Consider the following 21,000-nt stretch of genomic DNA (forward strand, 5'->3'; position numbering starts at 1 on the left):
TTTGTCTGCAGATCGGATGCAAACGTCCGCAGCATCGTCGTCGACATTTGTGCCGTCAGTCACTTCTGTTTGTCCTGCAAACACGTCAGTCATCTTCCTATAACCTGAAACTGTTTATTTACTCTGAGATGAGATTCATTCCTCTCCATTTAAAATGCAAAAGAAGATTAATTGATTTCATTTAAAGACGAGTTAATTTTAATTGAAGGCAGATCATTGGATCTGTGTGTGTGTCTGTCATAGAGGGGAATCAATTAAGATGAGTCTGGAGCTTTCCAGTCATTAGCATATTATTTCATTGATTTAGACAAACATGGAATTTACTGGACAAAAGAACAGAATTTATTAGGATTTATTAAAAACTCAAAAGTATTTAACTAATCATTTCTGTGGAACAGAAAGTGACAGTTCCAGTAAAAACTTGACCTTCTGCGTTGAATGTCAGTAGAACTGAAAGCTCTCCCGGGTTTGACTGAGTTCTGAGTTTTCTTTGGTCCGGCTCAAGCGGCTCGACCATCTTCGGCGGGAACACGTGGAGCACGCCGCCCCGCTGAGCCCGCGGCTGCAGCTCTCGGCGGGCGCCGGCGCTCGTCACCAATGATGGAAAAGGTCTGCTGAGTTCTGAGAGGCTGACATAAACCAAGGGCGTCACGTGGAGCTGGAGTGGAAACACTAATACACAACACACACTGTAGTTTGGACACATTTGTGCGTCCTCTCCCTCATTTCCTGCTGGTCTCATTTAGATGAACTGTTTTCTGGACTCATTTCTTCTTCTGTTCTTCTTTTGTTTGCGGCTCTCTGCACATCGGCCTCACCTCAAACCTCTTTCCCTTCATCTCACTTTCGACCTCCTACTCTTTTTCCTTTCAGCCTTTTCTTCCTGTTTTTAAATTTTTAAGTTGCTAATAAGTCCTTTTAGTTTTGACAATTTAGAGTTTTTTTAAATCTTTTTCACACACCTTCCTTTTTATTTATATGAATCATTTCCATGTTTTTCTATTGTTTCTCTGCTCCTGTACATTTTTTCACTTTACTTTCTTTTCCATCCATTTAAAAACTTTATTTAAACCCATGGACTGAGCGAGTTAGTGTGACGTCATCCATAGAAAATGGTTCATTTCTGGCTCCAACCAAATTAAGTCAATTCAGTCACCATTTTTTTCACAAAACGGACGCCGCCATGTTGAAACCAGACGTCATCAGTAAAGGCCACACAGTCATTTTGCACGGATGAAAATTGGTCATTTGTGAACATATGCGGACAAAGTGAGAGACGTTCTGGTTCTTAAGTGAAATTGTGTGATCACGTGATCATGAGCTATAGTTCCTGACCGAAAGAACGAGGTCCCGAATACAAGCGGCTGAAATGAGCTTCCTCTGCAGGGTGGCTGGGCGCTCCCTTAGAGATAGGGTGAGAAGCTCAGCCACCCGCGAAGAGCTCGGAGTAGAACCGCTTCTCCTCCAAATCGAAAGGAACCAGTTGAGGTGGCTCGGGCATCTAGTCCGGATGCCTCCTGGACGCCTTCCTGGAGAGGTGTTACGGGCATGTCCCACTGGGGGGAGGCCCTGGGGAAGACCCAGGACACACTGGAGAGACTATGTCTCTCAGCTGGCCTGGGAACGCCTCGGGGTCCCCCAGAGGAGCTGGAGGAAGTGGCTGGGGTGAGGGAAGTCTGGGCATCTCTGCTCAGTCTGCTGCCCCGGATAAGCGGAGGAAGATGGATGGATAGATGGATGTGCAGGGTATCCGCGTTGTAAAAGTTAGACATCTGTGGTTCATGCGTGAAAAGTCCCTTGCGTGAAAGCTATGGGGAACATTAGGTTTAACGTTTTATCTGCCAGAAGTTCTTAAGGAACTGTCGTGGAATTACGTAATATTTATTTAATACATGCGTATAAACTAGGTAAGATATGTTTAAACTGCCAAAAATTTTGAACAGCTCAAAAGTGAATTCACGTAAAGACCCGTCGACTGACACCCTCAACGGACATCTGCGCACACACACGAATGACAAACGCAGGAAGCACATACGTGTTACGTATATCACGCATGTATCACGGAAGACTGGAATTTTCTACATGGAAAATGCACAAAATGTCCATAGTGGCTGTGAACTACAAGAAAAAATATCCTGAAAACAAAGAAGATGTTGAAAAAAGGTATCAGATGATAGACCAATGGAATAACAGCTGATTATTTCTCTATGGAAGTTTATTTTGGCTTCTTGGAGCCAGCGGGTACTTCCTGTATGGAATGCCAGGGGGGAGGGGCCACTCAGTCCAGTTCCCATACATACTGAACGTTTTTACCAGATTTTTTATTTCTTGTTGATCAATCATCTGTTGATTTCACTGCTTTTTCCTATCTTTTCTTCTTTTTTTTGCCTCCCAGAGCTGAGAAGCTTCAGACAGATGTCCTGGATGAGACCAGCCGACACGCAGTTACTGGGTTTAATGGAGTGGGCTAATGCGCCGTCAAGAACACAAGTGAGAGGTGTCCTCCCTCTTTATCATCATCAGGCTGTGAATACAGACGACGACAGCGGCTCCCCTCAGAGCGCAGACGAGCAGCAAACGCTGGCAGAACCTTTTCATTTGAAGAGGCTGAGAAGTGTAAACACAAACCTGTGAAACACAACTCGCCTCCACACACATTTAGTGTGGTATTTTTTTTATCACACTTATTTATTTTTATCATAGGAAAATGTCAAGAACAAATTCATGAAATAACTAATTGACTGTAATGGTCACATTATACAGGCTCTGTGTGAACAGTCATTACATCCAAACCCATGATTTGGTAGAACCACCTCTGCACCCAGAGGGGCAATTATTTCTATTACAAAGGGCAAAGTTTGTCCTGAAAAGAATGAAGCAAAACTTAATACATTTTGCTTTTAGATCGGAGATATTTGTAGGTAATTATTTGTGTAGTTCAATCACTTAATTATGAAAAAGCATGAAAAATGGAACGTGTTGATTTTTTTCTTATCAGCAGCAGCAGTGCTGGCCTGAAGGACCAGAATGCAATTCTGAAAAATGATGACATCACAGTGGGAGAAAGTAAAAAATGAATGGGGCCAAAATCTCCGATGGGGTTCACATGTTATTATTAACACTAACGAAACCAAAACAAACGAGTCTGGGGCATTCAAAGGAAGTTTTAAAACTATTATGGGATGGCCGCAGAACCTATGACTTGGTGGCCAATTTGTGGCAAAGAGTGGGCATTTTCCCATTTTTCGCACAATATGGGAAAAAAAAACTTTTGCTCTAGCGATCCTTATGAACTTTTACACACACACCACCAGCATAAGTCTACAACCACGACTGAAGTTTTGTTGAAATTGAAGCTCCTTCAAGGGATTTTAAACTATAGCCCCCCAAATTCTTGAGCATAATTGAGTAGTCCGTTGGGAAAAAAATGTTGGACTTATAGGTTGTGGGATATGAACGGCGTTAGCGTGGCGAGCTCACAACAGTTGCATTCCATTGTTGCTCAGACAACTTTTTTCAGAATCCATTTAAAAGTTTGTTCAAGCTGAATGAAGCAACATCCCATAGGATATGGACATATTAGGAATTGGGCGGGGTTAACAAAAGACTCCAAAAGTTTACTTTTGCAGATTTCTCTAAAAATTCCACAGACCTGTTTGTCACTTCATTTTTATTCAAATTGGAAGCGTCTTCTTTAAACCGGTCTGCCTATAACCACAGCAAACGTTTTTGCAGTCACAACGTTTCTGCACATGAAGATCTGAGTTAAGCTGCAGAGAAAACAGAGAAAGTGGATGTTTTCAGTTCGGTCAGAAGGTCTTAGGCGCATTGTTTTAGCCAAGGGGATTGTGGGAAAAATGTAATACTTTTTTCCAACTATCAAACACTTAGTGTTTTCTGGTAGAATTCTTTTCCTCTTTCTCTTCTCAGTGACAACACATGTATGTTTTATTCTGCAACCACTTAACCTTTTGTCAACACTTCTCACGCGAGCTAATTTAAAATGCCAAATCTATTGCACCAAGAAAGAGACGGTGGGCTCCGACAGCATCGTACCAGGAGTTACAGCTCATGACAAGTTGAGAACACAAATCTGTGAAATTAGCGAGGACTTTCACGTGGAATGACACTGGTTTCGGTATTTTTAATCTTTCTGAGGATCCATAGAAAGAGAGACGTCACTTTTCACCGACAGCCTGTTTACACTCACACAATTCCACATTCATGCCTGGGAGCTTCCTGTATAAATCACAAAGGAAGAGGTTGTACAATATGAGAGTTTTGTCAAAATACGAATGTAATTAATAAATTAATTTATTTATTTTATTTTGTAGAAGCTGCAATGTCAACATGAGCACTACTTTAAAGTAATTAAATGCATTTGGGCTGCAAAGGATATATGCCTTAATCAAGAGTAAAAACAAACTCTATCATTAGAATAAAATCTTATCACTATATTTCAATGTTTTTATTCATGCTAAAAAGTCAAAAATTCAGTTATTTTTACCATTAAAGAAAGTTACATAAATGCAAAGGTGCATTGCATTTTGAATGCTAATTTGAATAATGTAGGTTGAGTGAATTTATTTCAGTTAATTAAGTTTTAGAATGAATTTGATGTTTAGATTTTAAACGTTACATTAAATGATGGTAAAAAGTTGAATCAACTGTCAAATGTCTTCATCATTGGAATCTTTTTAATACACCTGTTCTGATATTCTGCTGCACAACAGTGCCTGGATGCTGTTCAGAGTTGAAGTTCTTAAAGTGCAGAATTGTTTATACAAACATTGATTTAAAACACAGCAATACTAAAAAAGAAAAAGAATGAAGTGCACTAAAGATGTAATATTTGAAAATGTCATATTTACTTAGATGACTTAACTTCCCTGGAGTTTTATTCAGATGGAGGATCTTATTTGACACAGAGTGTATTTTATTTTGAAAAGAACTTGTATCTAATGCTGTCAAATTAAAAATTTGTTTTTATTGAAAAATGTATACCATTGTTTCAATCCAGTATTGCAAATATTTATGAGCTACATTTTATAAATGAATGACTTAACTGCCACAAAAACACAAATAAAGGGTTTTTTCTAAACATTGAAGTGAGACTCTGCGTTGGGTTTTTGGTCGGTAAAGACACCGCTCGCAGAAAAACAGCGACCAGAACAAGCTCCAGCATTTCTACTATTGTTGTTTTAACAATGTTTTAGAGGTCTTACTTGAGAACATGCGTGGAGCCGTTGATCTGCGTGGCTGCGCAGGCGGCGCCCGACGCCAGGATGGAGGGCCTGCGGTACCTCTTTCTCCCACAGCACAGTATGATGAGGAAGGCACGGCGGAAGGACTTGTTGAGGAAGGCGTAGAGGATGGGGTTCAGCATGGAGTTGATGTAGCCCAGCCAGAGACAGGCGGTCCACAGCTGGTCCGGCACCCTGTAGTCTATAAACGGATCCACCACGTTGGTGACGAAGAATGGCGCCCAACAGAGGCAGAAGCATCCCATGATGATGCAGAGAGTCTTTGCCGCCTTTGTCTCTGTTCGCATCCGGTGGTTGCGTTGATGGTCTGCCGAGTCGGCGCTCACCCCCGACGTCCCAGGGGCCCCGGCTCCTCCCGCCCGCTGCAGCATGCTGATCTGCAGGGCGTGGGCCCGAGCTGTGACGTAGATCCTCTGGTAGGCCAGCACCATCAGCACCAGGGGGATGTAGAAGGCCACCAGGGAGCAGGTGAGGGCGTATGGCTTGTTGACCATGAAGACACAGGAGGTGGTGTTGCTGCCCCCGCTGTGGCGCCTCTCCTCGATCTGACACCAAGAATCGACACAGAAAGTTTCAACTCAGATGTAAAATAAGGTTTAAATGTTTCGGTCCAAACTTCCGACTGAAACCAAGTCAAAAACACTTTGGACGTCTCATTTCATGTGGCACAGTGGGACTGAGAGGTAGACTCATCTCTGTGGTTCCATGGAGCTCAGGGCAATGAGATGAAGAAGAGATAAACGTGTCCCACTGTTTGAATGCTTCCCCCCCTCCATGAAAAAAAACTCGAGCAGCATTTTAGGAATGTTTCATCTGAGTGTAAAACAACCTGGAAGTTTTGGGTTTCCTGACACTACAGCTTGAACGCTTGTGCAGATTTTTTTATCCCTACTTTATCCAACAGACCCAACTCTGTTTCTTATGTCCTACCTGCAAAATATTTTCTCAAACTGGAGCTAAATATTTGTAGGTACAAAAAACTTAACATTTTCAGTTGTAAAGAAAGATTTCAATGAATGATTTTAACCTGACCAAGCAGACACAAAGTATTGGTTAACTCTGTGTTGGGCAAAACGTTTCCACCCACAATGTTGTAACAGAATCCCAAACACTGACGCTTAATGTGGCCGCAAGTTTTTCTTTATTGAAGATTCAAACGTTTCCAGAAAGGTGTGAAAATCGGAACGTTTCTGGAAAAGTCCAGCGTTTTTGTGGATGAAAAAAGGAAACATATTGAATTAAATGCGCCTAAAAATGAGGAATGAGATCCCAGGACTGCATAAAAACAAAGACTTTTTCATTTTCTTGTTTTTTTCCCCCTTTCTGCTACTGAAACGTTCATTTACATCAGACACCAAATGTATTTTTATCATGCTGGGGAAAGAAATGGGTTTAATGTTCGAGTTTATTTCTTTTAATAAGGTTAAAAGAAAAAACAATTTTTTTTTTTGATATCCCTGTAATTCACACCCATTCATTATTTAAAAAAAACAACATCAAATCTTCAAAACCCTTTTGACTTTCATGATCTGTGGTCTAAAGCAAGAGCGTAAAATCTCAAAAGCCAAATATTCCACAAACCCACAGCATAAACGCCCCACAGAGACGCGCCCACAGTCTGTCTCTTGTCACCTGAGCTCTTCTGGGTTTGAGTTTTGGAGCTTTGGCGAGTGCCAGAACTGACTAGCTTCAAATATTCAAACTGTTTTAATTAGACCCAGAGAGAGCCGCTGCCGCCGCTGCTGCAGAGCTTCAACTTCACTGTTTTTCCAAACTTTATGCGTGGCAGTTAACAGTTTTTTTTTGCTTGTCTTATTTTGGACATGTGCAGCTTCTGCTGTAGAAGTCTGACCTAACAATTGACCCTAATGACAGGAAGCCTGAGGCCTCCAGCAAAAGTTAGTGCCTCCTCCTAACAGACAAATTAAAAAAGTTTCATACACGTAATAAAAAAAAGAGACAGAGTCTGCCTGATTTTATTTTCTAAAGGTGCATCACTGCTCTCCTGTGTAACCAAAGTCCTGTTTAGTCCAGCAGATGACAGAATTAGTTATTTTAAATCATTCACAACCTTTAGCCAGAAAACCGCCCCATACCATTACCCTACCACTGCCATGTTTGACTATAACTTTGTAGTATCTTCCTTGAAAGTCTGTGCTGGTTTGGGTCCAGATGTTTGTGGATGTTCTCCTTCCAGAAAACTCTCTTTGTGTCTGAACTGAACATCAGTCCAGATGTTCCTCTGCAGCGTCTTTACTCTCCCATGGATCCACGTCTGTCCAAAAGTCTCTTTCTGACTGTTGGATCATAAAACCTGGACTGAGTCCAGTGAGTTTAGACCTTCTAACCATCTTCTTCTGCTACGTTCAGGACCTCCTGGATGAGTCCTCCTCGACTCATTCCCTCACTCTTTGTCACTCCAGTTTTAAATCGCCTTAGTGTTTAGATAAAAAACTCTTACCTTAGTTTTCTACAGCTTGGAGCTAAAGGAACATCAATAAAAAAAACTTTATGTTGACACGTTAGTTAATTTTTCTGTATTATTTCTTTAGACCTCAGAAAAATCAGTTTCTTTTGAAGATCTTTCACTATCCTTCTCCTTGTCTTACAGCTTCTGCTAAGATGAACTCTTTATGACGACTTAACTTTCAAAAAATGTAACCAATCAAAGTCAATTCAGATTTGGAAAGCTTTTCCCCCTTTACAAACAGAAGTCTGAGGTATCTTTGAGCAATTCTGAAATTCTGCCATCAGGAAGGAGACATTGATATAGATCCCACAAAGCCACAACCAACAGACGCAAAAACAGTTAGGACCCATCAGGATCCTAGACGAAGCAAACCAAACACAATGACATTTGTAACTATACATATTTACATAGTGTGTAAATACTGCTTTTATTTCCATTTTTTAAAAATTGTCTTTTATTCTTATGACTCCAGATGCACCCTAAGACTACGGTCACATTTCCCAAAATACCAATGGGTGAAAATGTCATTTTGTTCGTGCTGCAGGGCGGCAATTGGAGATTTTAAGAAAAAGTAAAAATTTTATGGTTACCGGACTGGTCAGTAGCCGCCCAGACAAATTTCGAGGTCGTGAGGTGGCAGTGAGGTGAGGTGATAATTGTCTGATGGGACGGTCTCCAAGGTTCCCCAAAATCGTCTGTTTAGCTGATTTTAGACCGCCATCCTCCAGCCGCCCTCCTGCCCTCGCGCTGCCGTTCCTCTGATATCGACCGATTGTTAGAAATCATATGGTAACAGCGCGGGCGCCTCAATGATGGCTGTCGACATGGGCCAGGGGACCGGGGATGACCGGACGACAATCTGGCGAAGCCGCCCATTGTGGATCCAAATGGGGAGACGGCACTGATGTTGCACAAAATTCATAATAGCACCACAGCAGCTCCGTATGACTGCGTCTTGACGAATCGCGTTGATGCTGAGAAGAATATGAAGATGACAGAACATTGTGCAGCGCAGAGTCTTGCCCGGACAGTGTATAGATATTTTACTTAACCTCCGGCTACCGGGCAGGTTGCAGCTGGCGGCACTTTCTATAGATGGCCGTCGTCGGGAGACATGTACACATCGTCCAACGAGAGCTGCTGCTCCTTAGCTGTTGCCCGACTTCATGATGACGTGCGTCATCCCCGCATAACTGCTGCCATCTACATTTATGACCTCAACAATGATTTTTCAAGAAATCAGGCAGCAGCAGCTAATCTTGAAGATTCTGCTGAAACCTCCCCATCGCATGGTGGCAGTTGTATTGTGACCGTAGCATAACACGATGGTCGCCATGCTCCTTATTTGATGACAATAAGGAATTCTATTCTATTCTATTACATTCGTGTAATGATCTCAGTTTCATTTAAAGTTGATAATTAAGCCAAAAAATAAAGTAATTCAAAAAATTCTTCTGTACTTCCCAAACAATACTGATGCAGATGGAACTTCATCCCAGTTTTAGCCTAAGAGGAAGCATCTGTGGGATTTCCTGACTGTGGTTGCAGTTTGCTTTATCTTTCCTTGTGTTTAACATGTTGACGTTGTTTCCATAGCAACACAGGAAGATTTCCCTCCATGCAGTAAACAATGCTCCTCCACACTACAGTTCGTCTCCCCGTGTGTGAGCGCATCATGCAGGAGGGAAGACTCGCTGCTGCACTAGTTTCATTTTTGTTTAAAGTTATTCTGCAGCAAAACCTCTCCAGACCGTCACCAAACCTTATTTAACAGAGCTGGCGGACTCACCACGTGGTCGATGCCGATGCTGTTCCAGCCCTGCATGATGGGCAGGAAGGAGATGAACGTGGGAATGACCCAGCAGCCACCCATCATTAAAGCCACTCGCATGGGCGTCATTTTGTTCCGGTAGACCAGAGGCTGGCAGCAGATAGCGTAGTACCTGCAGAGAGACCATTGTTAAGGTGAGCAGGTGCTCAACCGCGCGAGAAGCCCGTCTGCTGTCCGTGACGGCAGACATCACGCTGAGGAGCCAACTCACAACATCACAAAGCAACAAGGAAGAAAAGGAACTCCAGAACAGAACATGAATGTCATATGATTTATAGATAGGAGTCTTAAGTTGAAGATGACCCAGTGAAAAATCTGTCGGTTGGATTTTCTGGGCAAAGTTTGCAAAAATTCATGAATAATAACGAAATAAAAGCATGTAGTAATAAGTTTAAACATTCGTTCTTTTTTTTTTACACTTTGTGGTCCTTTTGTAAAATCTTGGTCAAATATTTGTCATTATAAGAAAACATTTGATGCAACACATTTAAAATCACAGACTGCAAATACGTTTATCTGCTCTGCAATAAGAATATCATAAGCAGTTTAACTTTTTACCCTTAACTTAGATTCCACCAACAAATGTTAATCCATTAGCTAACAAGTAACAGATTTAAAGTCCCACTCTGACCCTCTTTGATCGGTTTTTAAAGCGTTCCTGGTGGTCTTTGAACTATGATGATGTTGCTTTTAACCAACATTAAAAAAAATGTTGTTTTCTGGGACATAGTTTCTGCAGAGCAGCAGGAGTTCGTCAGAAATTAATTTGTGGGTGGGATCGCTGGAAAGGACTAAGCCTGCACACACTTCCCGTCATCCCTTTTTTTACTCTCTCTCCTGCTAACTTTCAACCCACCCAATTTTAATATGTTCTCTTTTGTTGGAAAAATGCCACATGAACATGTTAAAACCTCCAAAATCACAATTATCAGATTCTGTAGTCAAGTTAAATCAAAAGAGTAAACCTGAATGATTCTGATCATCAACCCCCCCCCCAACATTTCAACTGTTTGTCATCCAGAAGGTCTGCAGGATCATTTAAGGACCTGGGTAGGACAACCCACATGAAAAGCCCACACAAGAACATATATATATATGTATGTATGTGTGTGTGTGTGTTACATGCATCACCAGTTTCATTGGGGGCCTAAAAGAAGAAACGAAGAAAACGGTTTTACTCCAGTCTCTTCTTAAGCTGAAACTTCTTAGTAACAAAGATGGATGTCCCACTGGAGGAGGAGCACGATGGAACGAGGAGGAATCCGGTCGGGGGAGGCAAACAAATCCAACATTCGTAATCCAAAAGGAAAAACTCAGAGGCAGAAAAGGCAGATTGATACACAAAGACGACAGACTAAATCTGAACCAAGGAGAGAGAAGGGGTAAAACAAAACCAGACAAGCAAAAACTAAGAAACCTGTGAACTGCTGAAATGGGAGCTATGGCACAACAAACTGGCAAAGAGTTTGATCAGCTGTCAGTCAAATACGGCGGCTCACAGGTGGGATAAATGACAATGATTAGTCCCACCAGGTGGAATCTGGGAGAATGAACGGCATGCAAAGCAAAGCTCACAGCAGATCAAGATAGGTAAGAAGATGGACCTGAGATTAATCCAAAGTGAGGGCTTTGGTTTGGAGAAGGTATTATGGACTAGAGCAGGGGTCTGCAGGTGGATTTCCCACTGCAGGAACCACAAAGCCTTGGTTCCCTCTTTAAAAAAAACCTAGGAGGTTAGGCTACATGTGGATGTAGGGAGAAGCCAGAGGGGAAGAATTCCGGATTTAGCAGAAGTAATGTCAGCAGGGATTAAGGTAATCTTTACACAATTTCCTTTACTGTTATTGCTGCACCTCAGCTATATATTTGTAAACTTAATGAACCAAAATTAAACCAAAGCGACCCTTGATGAATTGTTTATGATCACAAGGCGAACTTAAAATCCTGGAATTCTCTCAAGATAACGCCTTAAAATCAAAAACTTACTTTAAAAACAGCTTATTTTGTTAATAATAATAATAATAATCCATTTTATTTAAAGCGCCTTTCAAGAAACCCAAGGACACTTTACAAAACAAAGGTTAAAAATAGACATTAAAAGCACAATAAAAATAGTAGAACACAACCAGAAAGCGCCAATGGAGAGGTGCAGGAGCTCCATGTGGCCCGGAGGCACAGGTTCGTCTGGGGGTTAGGTAACTTCCATCAACACTCCTAAAAACCAAATAATGGCTTGAAGTTGAATGACGGCAGTAGGGCTTTTTTCTTTGAAGCGTTGAAGCACTTCATAAAGAGAGAATACTTCCAAATGCCGTCAATCAACTTCAAGACAATGTCACCTGGATGAAATAAAACTGTTTCTAAAAAAAAAAGCCACCTCTTAGGACAAAAATACATTTAAAAAAAGGTTTTAAAATATATTTAACTCATCTTTTTATTTCTGTATCTAATTCTAAAATGACAAAGTCTGGACTAAAACCCTAAAAAAGGAAAAAGTGTAACTCCCTTTCAAGTCTACACAAACACACTGTAATGCGATTAGTCACCAGCTTCTGTGCGTTTGTGTGCACAGACTTGATATCAGACGGGACAGCGGGAACACCCGGCCTGCTGTCACGCCGCGATATCCTGAACGCAGTGAATGGGATTGCAAAGTTGAAGAGGAAACACTGTGAATGGAGGGAGCAGCGGCATAAAGGAGAGACGAAAGAGAGGAAGACTAAAAGAGGAAGAGGGATGGGACATTTTCAGTTTTGTGTGTTGCTCCTAAAGAAAAAAAAAAAAAGGAGCCCGGAAAGATGCAGTTTTGCAGAGCAGATATTTCTAAGACTTCTTGCCAAAGTAGAACTCACCCAAAAACTGGAAATAATTTGGTTCCATCATATCATGTGGAGTTCTGGATCATCTTGTTGTTTGTTTTAAACCCAGTTAACATTCACATTAAAAGCTGTAGCGTCATGACGGGGGTCTGATGCTGCTACAGCAGCTGCAGCTACAGCTCTGGCTGTGGTGAAGAGCCAGCTGACTCAAACATGACGGGGACGTCATTTATTAATATAAAATGGTAACATAAGCAGTGTGGAGAAGTCATAAGTCGCAGGTTTTAGAACCACATCATCATTCAGTTATTAGAGTCCTGGCCTGTGGAACCGCCTGCCAGAAAACCTCAGTACCACCAAGACAGTTTTAAAGGCAGCTTCACACCTACCTTTATATCTGCTTCTAGGTGAAATTTAAAAAGCAATTTATTTTCACCATTTTCTTCAAATAGAATAGAATCGAATCGAATAGAATAGGTCTGCTCACACTTATAAAACACACACACATTAAAAACAATGAAAATAGTAAAAATAGCAATAGGTTAAATGTTTTATTTATGTTGTTTATTGTTTTTTTGGGACTATATACGTTTAATACAATCCAGGGTTTTAACGTATTTGCTCGTTAATCTCTACTTTTTTACTCTTATAGATTGTGTTTTAACTCCAGCTTTTTCCTCAGGAGGATCCTTCATACAGGGACCGACCTTCTAGGGGGAACGGGGGTCATAACAGTGGGACCTCCCTGGGCTGGCTGCTTGCTTTGATCAGAGGGTGTCCCATGGTGACACCCTCTGCAATCATTACTGGGTTGATCCCTGATGTGGACAGATCACCAAAAGAGTCCTTTCCACTATCAACCCAGGTTTTCCCTTCAGTTTCTATTTCTATTCATAATAAATAATATAATAATAAAATAATATAATATAAGGTCCGGCAATATAAAGCTATATATCTATGCTGATGGGTTAAATAAAGCATCAGTTGAGAGAGAAAGTTCTCCTCTAACTGCTTGTTTTTGTCCAGATGATGAAGCTAAAGGTTGTTTTTAAGGAAGCCGGCGCAGTGATACAGAAGATTTAAAACATGTGACCGGAACTACTGTTTTAGGTGTGGTTATCACTTTTTAAAGCTCACCCAGCAGCCAATCGGAATCGAGAATTCACCTGGACCGTGGTATAAATGTATTTTAAAAAACATAGTACTATCTGCAGTATCTGACCCAAAACACGTCTGCAGCTCCAATCTCTGAGGAGTTTTTAAGGACGCTTTAACGATGGCGACCTTCATTGAGGTCAGAACCGCCTTAGAGCGTTTCTCCGTGTTTAGATGTCTTAAAAATATGCACACAATTTGATGACCAACAGAAAAACTGAAAAAGTAAATCCCGATCCCAAAAAATAAGCAAATGTGAGACAAGCTTTTAATTTAACATGTTTTTGCTTCGTTCTGATTAGCTTTTGAGCTCATTTCTCAGTCAAATGGGATCATTTTTGCATAATAACCCTGATTAATTACAAAATGACTTTTACCTTCAGTGCGAAGGCTCCTGCTATGATTAAAAATGCGTTATAATCCCAAAGAAAGCTCATCAAGATGTTTACTTCCTGTTTCTAGTGTAGAAATGGCTCCTTTTTTTTCATGTGACTGAAAACCGTTGAGTGAACCTGAATTGAAACCTTAAATCTGACTCAACGTTTGTGTTACCGTCTGGCAGTGCGTGGCATTTCCCCGCCCTGGGTAATCTGGAGTGGGTGTGTGGTCTCCATGTGCTCTGGCATTAAAGAAAAAAAAAAGGTCAAGAGGCCCTTTTTCGATTTGAATTCCTGAAGCAGCTGTGTTGAAATGTTGCAAATGGATGTGGAGCTCAACACAAATGTCCTCTCATCCTCTGCGCCGGTGCAGTTTGCTGGAACCAGGGCGTCCCGAAGAGTCGGTGGAGGCGCAGAGACCCACTTCCAGAGATTGGAAGCAGAAACGGCTCCATTGAATGGCAGCGTGCCCCCACCACAAACCAGTTAAACCCCCCCCAACTGACTTTGATCTGCAAACCATCGCTTTCTGTTTATTTCTGGCATTTTTTTGCTGACAATATTTATTTGAGAGCTGGTATCTGAGACCAGCGGATCGTGGCTGCAGCTTTGGGTTCCCATGCTGTTGAAGGACGGGTTTTTTTGGAAGCAGATGGCTGCAGCTCCACTCCAAACATCCACACGGGTCGAGTCCTGAGCGCTGCGCGGGGATCAGCGGTCTGTTTCCCTGACATCTCCATCACTGGGCTCATGTTTGCTGGCTTTTGTGTTTGGTTGTCTTGTTCTGTTGTTTAGATTGTGTTGTTGCTCTTGGTTCTGATGTCACGTTTGATTCCCGTCTTGGGCTCAGCTTTGGTTTGAGTTTTTTGTCCAAGTTTCTTCATTCAGTGATGATGGGAGGACATGTCCAAAGGTCTTTAGACTGAACACCTCTCTATAGGCTGTGTGTCGCATGTTCTAGAATGTGCTGAACACGGGTTCTGAACACGCCTTTAGCATGGGGTTCACCCTGAACTGTCGCTAGCTGATACTAGCGCACGTCCGCCACCTACTGTTGGAGAGGCCTTGCTGCTTTGTCTGGGAATGAAAAAGGACGCCATCTGAATCAAGATCACAATGCTTGAATGCTTTGAATGCGTAAGTCCGATACACGCGTTTAGGCGTTTATGTAGACCTTTTGTTGGAAGTGGTTGCTCATCTTGCAGAGAGCGGAGTGGACCAATCATTGGAGGCGTGGTTCTTTTCTACCGCAAATGATCACTAATGTGTGCCTTTGGTTCAGGGCATCTACAAAATAAAATGTTACCATTTTAGAGCAAATACTGTTTGTACAAATGTAGATAGTTGTCCCTCACTATTTTGTGTCCCCTTTCGCAGTCTCGCAGCGTCACTCATTTGCTTTTGTGCTATTTCGCAAGCTCCCTTTTTTTTAAGCACATTATGTTCTGCGATCTGATTGGCTGTTGACCTTGTCAATCAATCTCCTCCTTGCCGTGTTTCCTGGCCGAATTCACATACATCTTTAATCGCAATCAGATCTTTGTTTTTTTTTTCCATTAGGATTTTTTTTTTTTTTTGTGGAGATTATAGGTCAAAGACATCAAAAAGAACTACATCGTCTGCAAATATGCAGATACTTGGATCCTCAAACTAAAAGCTTTTTATTCCTTAGCTGTGCAAATGGAAACCAATTTATAGAGATGTAATGGGAGGCACCTGAGGCTATCGCTATATCCACGGTGCAGAGGGTATAAAAAGGAAGTTGATGTGTGGTTGCCATGGAGCTAGTTTCCTGTGAGAAAGCCGGTTAGCTCTCGGAGCGGCTTAGTTGTGCGGTAAGACTGCTTCTTTCCTTACCTGTGGATGATGTTTTTAAGCAGTGCTTGATGTTTTTTATGACAGGATCACGGTAGATTTTTTATGGACTGGGCGTAAGGTTTCGTAACGCACCATGTATATACACTCTTATCACAGCAGAGGTATATTTTAAACAATGGGTACATTATTTTTTTATCAAATGTTTAAAATGGTGCTTCTTCTGTTTTAGTGTTGGAATACTGCGCCCTGCTGTCCTGTTTAAGGTTTTGGTTTTGTTTGTCCGCTCCTCACATTTGGCATGATTGACTAATCAAGTGCAGAAGGGGACTACTTCTTCTCTGTTTTGTTTGTTACTTTTTTGTTAAAGTCACTTCCCTCATTTTATACTGGACATTATTTTTTTATAAGCCCAGCATATATCTGACCGAGTGTGCTGTGCATCACAGTTTTCTTGCATGTTAAATTTTTTTTATTATTGGTTTTGCATCGATTGTGATTTTTTTTCTGCACGGTTGCTGTGGTGTCATAGGTATTGTACTGCAAATAATGATGATCCTGTGTTAATGAAACTTTGACTGGCTCCCCGACAGTTATCATTTTTGCTCGGTGCAACAGATAGAAATTCTGTCAAGAAAGAACCAACTGAAGCTCTTGTTTTGTTTGCACAAACCTTTAAAACACACCCAAAAGAGTTCCCGCCGTCCCAAAGTGTTTAAACCTTTTTAGTTTGTTCTTTAAAATAAGCAGGTCTCGTTGATTTTTTACTGGTTAAAAGACGATTTCTGGACTTACTGCAAGTTAAGGAATAAGAAAATGAGAGAGAAGCAAAAAATTACATTAACTTTCAGAACACAAATCCTCTTTACCATCATCGGCTTTTAGAATAATGAGTCATGATTGTGCTGTGACTGTAATCTTTGTCCTTGGACTGGACAGACACTGTACACGTCGCCCGTTTTTCCTCTTGTGCTGCATTTGAATGTATTCCCCCTGGAATCGATCTGCTATAATAATAATAATAATAATTGGTACTTTATTTATCCCACAATGGGGAAATTCTTCTCCACATTTGACCCATCCCTGGGGGAGCCGTGAGCTGCAGCCTAGCCGCGCTCGGGAGGCAGTAGCGTTAAGGGTCTTGCCTAAGGACCCTCACTGGGTGATGTTCATTGCTCGCCATTGATATGGTAATTGACCCAGTACCATTGTTTATCCCCCTCCGGGAATGGAACCCTGGACTCCTGCACCTTACCGACCGAGCTACCCAGCCGTCAACAAAGTTCTATCCGGAAACTGTTGGTTACAATCTCAGAGGACAAACACACTAACAATCGGATTAATTTTGTTCAAATATGAGGGAAAAAATAGATTCCACTGACGTTAAATATAAAAATTGTGCTTTTTTTTTAAAAAACCAGATGACTTTTTAAACAATTGGAAAAAAAGCAACAACAAAGCAAAGAGCGTAAAATGTTATTTCTGCTCCTTTTAAGGCAGCTCTTGCCTCTCGTGTGAGCGAGTTAGCTGTGTCACTGAATGCATCCTCCTCATGGCGATCCAGCTATTTTTAGCTGTAATTCATCGCCATTCAGCCCTTTTCAGTTTCTTCAGCACACGCGAGATGAATACGACGCTTCATCACACAGCTGCTCACTTGTTGTCCCCAATCTTGTTCATTTTCTTTGCCGTTTCCTCCTCTTTCTTTCAGGCCGGCCCCCTTTCTCCTCCTGGGTGGTATGAGCCGGGAACACACCAGAGGCAACGGATGCTTTTTCTGTCAGTTTCACTTCACGTCAGTTAGTTACTTTTGGACTTTTTTTACTCCTGCTTTAGATATTTGCCCCCCCCCCCCCGTCATTTCTGTCCAACAGCAAGGAAAAGTACATTTTGATTCACTGATATGCAGCTTTTCTACCAGCAACTAACAGCCATCAAGTAAAGAATGGTACACAGCGTTTCAAAATCTGTTTTTCTTGGTAACATTAACTACTAATTACTAACTATTAAATGTACTGCTGAGTTTCTTTAAACATGTTTTTGATCAAACTCAGGATCTCGATGCTCTAGTTTATTTTATTTTTTTGTACAGCTCCGACAATTTCTAAATTCTTAAACATATATATTTACTGTTCTGATTATTTCCTGCAGTTTTTTAACATTTCCTCACCGTCACAAACTCACCAGAATTTTCATGCACCATTTTAGACGTGGTGAACCCCCCACCTCCCCCCAACAATGATGACATCACAGCGGGAGAAAACATTAAAAAATATCTCTAATAAGGCTCAAAAAAATATTTCAAAATTCACTAACAAAAAACAAAACATGGGGATATCCAGAGGAAGTATTAGAATTATTATGGGATGGCGGCAGGACCTACAGCTTGGGGGCCTTTTTATAGCAAAGTAAGACATTTGGCGACTTTAACATTTTTTGCACAGTATAGCCCAAAAAAAAAACAACAAAAATTTTTTTTTGTGACGTTTTCACATACACGCCACTAGCATAAGTTTACAACAATGGAGTTTTGTTGACCTTTGACCTCGGGTGGAGGTTGCAGTCTTGAATTTTCCAAAACAACTCCCCTTTAGTACCTTCTGCAAATTTAAACTCCTAAAGATTTTTATCTGTCTCGCAAAAATCCCCTGTTGCTAACACATGTTTTGTGCTGAAATATTGTAAAAATCTAATACATAAATAGTTGGTTCAAGCTGAATGAAGTGGAATTACATACGATATAAACATACTAGGAATTTGGTTGTGGTAAACAAAAATCTCAGTTGCCAAGGAAATAACACATTTGACTTTTGCTGATTCTTCTAAAAATGACAGAAACCTGTCCAACACCCTCACAGGACTAACAAAGGAAATGGTTGCTATGGAGATAAAACCAACACAGAAGCCACCATGTGGAAAAAAGTTTTTTTGTTTGTTTTTTTCACGAATTTGGCTCATGCAGCTATGAAGCAGAAGTGAAGAACGGAGGTGCAGCTTTAATCCAACAAGCTCTGGGTTTTAATCTCAACAAAACAAAAAAACAAAAAAATGAGAAAAATTTTCATTATGTGAAAATAATTCTTTATTTAGCTGCTTTCGGATTTTCTTTTTTGGACATTTTAGTTGATTTTAACGACTTTTTAAAAGGTCAAGATTTGCAAAACTACACAATCAAAGTTTTGGTGTAAAAAAGCTATGTTTGATTGATAAAAGCTTTATGGCGCATGAATATCTCAGCGGTCAAGTACGACTGGGAGACGACCCCCCCCACTGCTCTGCATGTGAACCTGCTGAGCAGAGCAGACGACATAAAAGGGTCTTTACAGGTCTTTGCACAAACGGGCAGCTTCCAAAAAGACATTTTTTTCCTTTTGGACATATTTTCCTGACAGCATCACAATGGGCTTTGGCAAAAATAAAAGTTTGGTTCGAGTCAGGAAGACCGCTGTGAGGAAACTCTGCTCGGGCGATAGCTAGGTCTGAAGGTGTGAAGGCTGCTTGGAGGGGGTCTCCAATCAATGGAAGTGATCGTTTTTCCATCTTAAATACAGTCAGAGTGTTTGAAACATGTGTGCACAATTTTTATAATCAAGAAACTGGAAAAATGTTCTTAGTGTGAACAGAAAAGAGTTCTTGTTTTTTTCCGAGGCCTGTTGCTGCTTCGTCTCTGTTTATACTTTCTCTTTCGGTGATGCAGCCAACAGATGCTTCCCATCAAAGATTTATTATATACGACGGAGATATGTTGTTTTCCCTCCTGCTCTGTGTTTTTCTTGACTTGGTCTCTTCCCATAAATCTGGTTCATTTTGGATGCTGGAGGCTACAAATGACAACAACAGCCCTCGTCCTCTGCTTTCTGCAGAAGTGCTGCAGATGACTTTTTCCACCTGCATCTCTGAACTGTCGCCTGAAAGCAGTTTGACAGCGTCTTCAGTGAGAAATGAAACGTTCGCATCAAAAAAATAAAAGTCCTAGTATTGGTAAATGTTATTAATTACCTCAAAGAAGACCGTTCATTTGGAAAATAAAAAAATAAAAAAAGGTAATTTTACAAACAGTGAAACCTTGTTTCATCTTGGGATGTCAAACTAAATCTGACCTGTAGGGGGCGCAACTGAAGGGGAGTAACATCATTCTTGGAGGGGGGACCTGGCGGCAGACAACACTATGGTTCCTGACATTAGCGGCCGGAAGAGTAAATGACACAACTTTTGGCGGGAGCCGAAGTTCCACACCTTTTAGGCAGCGCCCCAGCTTTAAGGCTCCTCGGGCTCGCAGCGCCTTCTTCAGAATTTGTTCCACTTTCAACCCTTTAGCACCAGAGATTCAGCTCCAGGGTTTACATTCTTTCACCGTCTACGCAATCAACGTAAATTCCAGCAGATTCTGAAGCTTCGTGCTGATATGCAACACTTCACAGGGAATCTTTTGCGGAGAAAAGTGCTGTTTTGCAACGCTTTACAAAAGGCAAGAGTTGCTTTTCGCCCCTTTTCTCTGGATCAGAATCGACAGATTCACGTCGGTTGCATGAACAGTCAAAGAGCGCGTTTCATTTTTGACAGTCTAAGCGGCAGGCCTGGTTATTACTAAAGCCTGAATGGGAGGAACAAGGGTGATAACTTGAACCCTGTCAAGGCTTGGATCATGTGAGGAAATGATAGGAGTTATGGTCACTAGTGCAAAATGAAGTTTAAGTGAACAATATGAGCTAAAAAAAAAAGTGATGTCTTCTGTAAGTTGGCATTAATAAAAGTGTTCAGAGTAGTAAAAACTTTTATCAGAGCTTAAAAAAGGGAAAACGCGTAACTGTTAGGATCTTTCTGAACCAGTCCGGTTGCGGCTAATGATGTCCAGGCGCCATCTTGTCCTCTGCAGACAGGTCTTCTTGCATTCTTCTGCATGATGATCCCACTTAATCAATAAATGGTAAGATTCAAGATTGGAAACTGAACTCTTTGTCTGTAGAAAATGTGAGGCTTTCACAGTTCATGAGGGGAAAAGTAAAAAACATTTTGCTGTCATTTACAAAATGAACCGTGATTCAGATTACTGAATATTTTGAAATAAGTTTGTTTTTAAGCAGGAAAAGTGTCTCCTGAGATACTTGGTTTGGCACAGAGACGCCACTGAATTCACTGTTTGAAAAAGGGAAGGAGACGCTTTTCAGAAGGGATACAAAGAGTAGAGAAAGACATGCAAATAGCTGGAAAAGAGCGGAAGCTCGCAAAGAAAAATGAAGACTTAGGAGTGAAATGATCCTCATCAACG

The 21,000-nt window shown here is 41.2% G+C and overlaps 1 protein-coding gene across 2 annotated transcripts in view; it reads right to left on the reverse strand.

Annotated features, from left to right (window-relative positions):
• The window catches only part of LOC101173638 (5-hydroxytryptamine receptor 4), a 180,681-nt gene that overhangs the window by 33,122 nt on the left and 126,559 nt on the right, over positions 1 to 21,000 (reverse strand). For both annotated transcript variants that reach the window (XM_011480564.3, XM_011480562.3), the window contains exons 5-6: positions 9,524 to 9,677; positions 5,226 to 5,809 (exon numbers count right to left, since the gene is read on the reverse strand). In XM_011480564.3, coding sequence (XP_011478866.1) covers positions 5,226 to 5,809; positions 9,524 to 9,677 — 738 coding nt within the window. The remainder of the gene's footprint in view (positions 1 to 5,225; positions 5,810 to 9,523; positions 9,678 to 21,000) is intronic.

The sequence above is a fragment of the Oryzias latipes genome, chromosome 10, assembly GCF_002234675.1.
Source record: "Oryzias latipes chromosome 10, ASM223467v1".
NCBI classification, from domain to species: Eukaryota; Metazoa; Chordata; class Actinopteri; order Beloniformes; family Adrianichthyidae; genus Oryzias; species Oryzias latipes.